Source organism: Colobus angolensis, unplaced genomic scaffold (genome assembly GCF_000951035.1).
Source record: "Colobus angolensis palliatus isolate OR3802 unplaced genomic scaffold, Cang.pa_1.0 Scaffold562, whole genome shotgun sequence".
Classification (NCBI taxonomy): Eukaryota; Metazoa; Chordata; class Mammalia; order Primates; family Cercopithecidae; genus Colobus; species Colobus angolensis.
The window spans coordinates 628,005-633,705 of record NW_012119177.1 but is presented as its reverse complement, the minus strand read 5'-3'; the positions used below and the strand labels follow the sequence as shown (position 1 = coordinate 633,705).

Genomic DNA, 5,701 nt, shown 5'->3' with positions numbered 1-5,701 from the left:
GGGTCATGAGATTCTGTGCTGCACGCTCAGAGGTACCTCCTCCTGCAAGGGGTGGGCTGTGTCCTCTGTGAAACACTGGTGAGGCCTTCAGCTAGGGTGACTTCAATCCCCTAAAGAGATCCACAGACAGAAAATATAGAGAAGAAAAGACTAAATGTTGAAGATTCAGGGGGATCTGACATACAAGAAATGATGCTCATTTCTAAGCAATGAAGGGGGAGCAGTGAAATCAGTTAGTGAGGCCCATGTGTCTATAATTAGAATGTTGATTAAAATGAGAGAGTGGAATAAATATCTCCTAGTACCCTATAAGTAAATCTCCATAGGCTCAGATAAAGGTGGATTCAAAAAACAAATATTACTGAGAAATGTAATATATTCTGAATTGAACAGGAACCAGGTTCTCTGAGTTAGCAGAATTCTCTTTCTTAATTCATGAGTCTCTAAGAATAAGAATTTCTCAATAAAACAAAGTGAGCAAAACTTTAAAAACTATTAACAAATATATTTATTGTTGTGGTTTTCTCCCCTACTAGATATACCTTGTTAGAAAGTAGTATCCCTTTTAGTTCCAGGTGGACAATTAAGCAGGTAATAAAATTGTTTTTCCCTCATTCAGAAAGAAAACACATGACTTTGCAAACATGTTATATTCTCCTTGCTCTATTTTTTGTTCTCTATAAAATCAGAATTTTCTTCTAATAAGTATGATTTTGTTTTTGGAAGTAAGTTACAGGCACATGTTTACAGGTTGATATTATATAATCCAAGGGGTAACAGAGGCTGAACCACATAGTGCTAACATAGATTGGAGACCTGTTCCAGGTGACCACAATCCTTCACAGTTTTGTAAAGCACAAAAGTAGTCTCCAGCTCTATGATTTCTTCCACATTTTGTCTTTCTCCAATCTCATATGGTATATTGAATTCTGGTATGCACTCTTGTGTTTCTCACAAAAATACATGATGAGGGTGATGGAACTAATCTTAAAACAGTTGTTTCTGTGATGATAAATCCTATGATTCCAAATGCCAGGCCCTAATTCTGAGCATTCTCTAGATCTCCTGGTCAAAACAACACTGTCCTTTGAAGGATGTTTCTCTTCCCTGATCTCCTATTTGTTTTGAAGGGATAGTGTATCTTTGAATTTGCAGAATTATCTTTTGCTTCTTAAAACAACAGCACATTTTTATAAGGAAAAGATGTTTCTTCTCCAGATGTCATCATTACGCTGTTACATCTTATAGCCTATTGATAATATGTACAAAAATTTCTTGTCTTCTAAAAATGCAGAGAAGCACATAAGACAACCATCTGAAAGTATCCCTTCTTTGAACTTTTGGCTCTTTGTTGTTAACTATGCTTGTATGAAGAATATAGCAACTACTGGGAATGTTGTTTAGACAGAGCAATAACTGACACGTCCATTTGTGGTCCTAATGGCTAGAGCACCTGTCCTGGGCATCTGGTTGAGATAGCAGCATCATGAGTCTACAATAATCTCATGGAACCCTCTAGTGTACAGTGCTGACTGATACCGATTTCTGTTGTTTATCTTGGACTTTTCGCTTCTTCTGCTGCTGTTTGTTTTCTCGTTGCTCTGGGGTTTCTTTGCTGGATTCCAGACCTTTGCTGTCAGGTATTGCTTCTTTACTTTCTCCTTTATTAGGTTTTTTTCTTTTCCTCTCCCTTCCTTTTTTTCCTGAAATGAAAGGATACTCTTTTAAAAATTACATTCAGTTGTGTTCTATTTTTTAAAAAATTAAATTAAAAAAGACTTAAATTTCTCTTAGATTATATATCATAATGATAGATGTTAAATATCTACTATTTAAATAACTCATTCAACCATTATTAAGTCCGTGGTGTATTCCAAACAATGTAAATGTGAAGCACATATATGATATAATAAGGCAACTAACATATGACAGTTTGAAATCCAAATAGTTTTGTTCTTCTAAGTTTGGAACTTATTTTACATGATAGTTATTTATGCATGTTTCATGGAAAGTTTTAGGTAGATTTCTTACTGTTGAAAACATTTACTAAAATGTATATTTTGGTCGGGCATGGTGGCTTACCCCTGTAATCCCTGGTCTTTGGGAGACTGAGGTGGGAGGATTGCTTGAGCCCAAGAGTTCAAGACCAGTCTGGGAAACATGGTGAGACCTTATCTTTACAAAAAATTTAAAAAATCAATGAGGCATGGTGGTGCATGCCCGTGTCCCAGCTATGGAGAAGGCTGAGGTAGGAGAATCACTTGAGCCTGGGAAGTCAAGGCCACAGTGAGCCCTGATAGTGCCACTGCACTCCAGCCTGAGCAAGAGAGGGAGATTCTATCTCAAAAAAAAAAAAAAAAAAAAAAAAAAAAAAAAAAGAAAAGAAAAGAAAAAAAGAAGTGTATAATCTTTCCATAGCTCTATATTTAGAGGAATTCATTAAATTATGCCTTCTCCAGTTTATTCCTAGGTTAAATTTTACATAATTAGGTAGGGTTTATTTTCCTTCCCAAACCAGTCAATCAAAAAACATAAATAAGCAAAGCGTAGAACGGAAGTAGGGAAGAAAGTCAAAAGGATGGAACCACTGCTGTCAGGGACAGCACAGTGCCTCAGGACATGGCACTCATTTTTGGCATGTGGAGGGGCAGTATATGTCACGAGTAGCTGTGAGGATGAAAATAAGGGTCCCTTTCTTTTTGGGATCAGAATTCTTTTTACTTTTTTTCAAATCTTGAGATCATCATAGCCAGAGAGTTGACTGAGTTTTCACTAAATTTTCTACCTTTTGGGAGATTGTGACCAACCTGGAATGTGCATGTTCTGGGGAGACTGTATGTGGTAGCATTAACTGACTCAGTAATGTCTCCAGTTCAAGATTCAACATTTAGTGATAGTTTATTTTATTGTATTTGAGTATCACACAGTGTACAAAGTAAAGTCGCACCTCTAGTTCTGTGTTTGATATAGCTCCATTGCCAGCAGCTACAGAAAAAAAAAATGCAGATACACTAGAAGGAAGTAAAGTATATCCTCACTCCCTTCTAATAAGGAAGGGCTACATTGTTACATTCTCAAATATGTAGTCTCATCACATACTTCTATTGACTCCTTTCGGGGAAGAATATAGATAATTTCCTCTAAGACCAAAATCTCCAGTGTGGGCAGCAGTGTGAGCAATGGGGTAAGGAATGTCAAACTGTTGGTGTAGCTAGGGACTGGTTAGCAACAGTCATAGCTTATATGTTTATTGTGCTTTACAATTTCAAAGCACTTAAAATGCATTTGATTATTTTAGATTTTAGTATAAAGGTAGATTCCTCTTTAAAATGTTTAAGAAGTTGTTACATTTGTTAAAAAAATCTGGCTCTTGCTTGAAATTCATTTGTGATAGAAATTCGGAGCAGCAGCTAAAATAGTAACTAATGCTAATAGTACAAAAGTGAATACTTCGATTAAACCTCAGTTAGCCAGAATGCTTTGGTAAAGTTATTATTTAACCTTGTTTAAAAACTTTTCTAATATGTATCTGCCAGTTTTCTTTTTAAAAATAAAACTTAATCTTTTGTAGGTGATTCAATATATTGGATTGCCTTGACATCATATTGAACAACAATTTTCATTGCACACAGCTATAGATATAGAAGTGTAACTGTAACAGTTTGCAAACTGTTTATATGTCAGATTATTTTGTGGTCATGTAATTTTGTCTTTTGAAATTATTATGTAGCCAATTTTCCAATTAATGAAATATTTCCACTAGTTGGAGTTGTGTTACCACTGTATTTTAAGGACTATGAATAAAAATAACTATTTTTGCTTTCTTGCCTCCCCCCTCCCTCTGTCTCTCCTATGTTTCTTCCTCCCTTTCTTTGTTTCTTCTTTCATTTTTTGTGCCTGTGTATGTGATATGTTAGCCTCAGAATTACTTGAGAGCCAGTATGGGCAAGAAAAGGGGTGTGACAATTAAAATCCTGATGTTGAATGTCTGAAAGTAGCTGGGAGAAAATGAAGTATCCTCTGAAGAAAGTTGTTTTGGTAGTTCCACCAGTGAAGATCTGTTGATGTTTCTTCCTGGATCATTGCAATTCTGAACAAGGACTGAGGGGAAAGATGATTGTGCTGGTAAATACCCTGCTTATACCAGAAAAGAACTGAATTGAGGGCTGCTCCAAGCACATAAAGGGCTGTAACAATCAAAGGCTTCCCCAGGAGCCAGACTTGCTGTTCTGTTTCTGAACTTTGGTCCTTTTCTGATAGTACATATTTCCCATTTCTCCTTTTTATTCCTCTTGCCTACCAATGCACTTACTTCCCCCAATACACTGTTCCCCGCAAACACCTTATCTAGCCAGCCCATAGGCTTCTTGCAGCTCTCTCTCTCTCTCACCATCGCACCCTGCCCACTACCCCGCGACCGCCCACCACACACACCCACAGTCACATTTCGAGTTCAGATTCAGAGTTAAGTCTTATCCCGGGTTGAGGCCTCTAGAACTTGACTTCTCAGGCTTCTTAATGGGGGATAATAGTTTTAGATCATGAGGAAATACTTCACTATTGCACATCATGGGCAATCTTGGAACTAATAATACATATGACATTAGAGGTTATGATGAAGGAGAAGGAAAGTGGGTTTTGGAGTCAGCCAGAGCTGAGTGTCACTTCCAAACTCACATATTGCTAGTTGTGTGACTTTAGACACTTCTCTGTGACTCAATTTCCTCTTTTGTAAAACAAGGACATCAATGACTCCCTCACAGGGCTTTTGGGATAATTACATAATATAATACAGTCAAAGGGTAAGTGGCTAACATAAAGGAGGTACAATCATTTGTTTTGTTTTGCTTTTCTTTTTCTAAGAACATTTAAAATAAAGTTACAATAATCTACTATGTTAGTAAGATGAAATGTTATTGCTTAAATTTGGAAAAAATCTCAATTGATTTGACCATGATACTTGTTTAATCTTATTTTTTCAGTGAAGGATGAATTCCAGACAAATTATCTTTGCATACAAGAAGTTACACCCTGTTTGTAACAGATCAACCACAAAACAGGCCTTTTCCCCATAATTTGACCAGAAATAGTTGCAGTTGTATTGAGAAAGAATCTAGTTAGTTCCTCTGCTATGAAAATATATCCATGGAAAATGTGTACTGTCTTTATTTATGCCCATTTATAAAAAATTTACTTTAAGTAGTTTCCTAATTTTAAGAAAACTCAAGACAAAATTACGTTTTAATTACTAGTTAATAGTACTCATTTCATTTCTATGATTCTCACATATATACTTATTCCTTGAAATTATCATGCATGTACATTTTTATGGACACTATCACATATCATGAATGAAGAAATAAAATTTATTTATGTGTCTGACTTGTAGAATTAGTCAAAAACTTTTAATTGATATTTATTTATATACAAAATATTTATTATTATATTGAGTGAAGAACCTTTTAATTCTCATAACTACCTTGCAAAAGAGATGATGCCACTTCCATTTTGCAGATGTGAGATGGAGGCTCTGAGAGATCAAACAATGTGCCCAAGGTCACACAAGCTGCAACTAGTTAGTAGAGGAATTGAGACATTAACACAAGCTGTCTAATGCTAGCACCAGCGCACTTTCCATTTTCTTTACTGTCTCCTTTTGTGAGGATGAATATCTATTCTTGTTATTAGCTGTATATATATA

At 35.7% G+C, this 5,701-nt stretch overlaps 1 protein-coding gene across 1 annotated transcript in view; it reads right to left on the bottom strand.

The window, feature by feature from the left end:
* Positions 1-487: 487 nt before the first annotated feature.
* RSPO3 (R-spondin 3) overlaps positions 488-5,701 on the bottom strand; it is an 80,910-nt gene continuing 75,696 nt past the window's right edge. Inside the window, exon 5 of the mRNA XM_011961663.1 lies at positions 488-1,703. Within this exon, the coding sequence (XP_011817053.1) occupies positions 1,516-1,703 (188 nt within the window). The 3' untranslated portion in view covers positions 488-1,515. The remainder of the gene's footprint in view (positions 1,704-5,701) is intronic.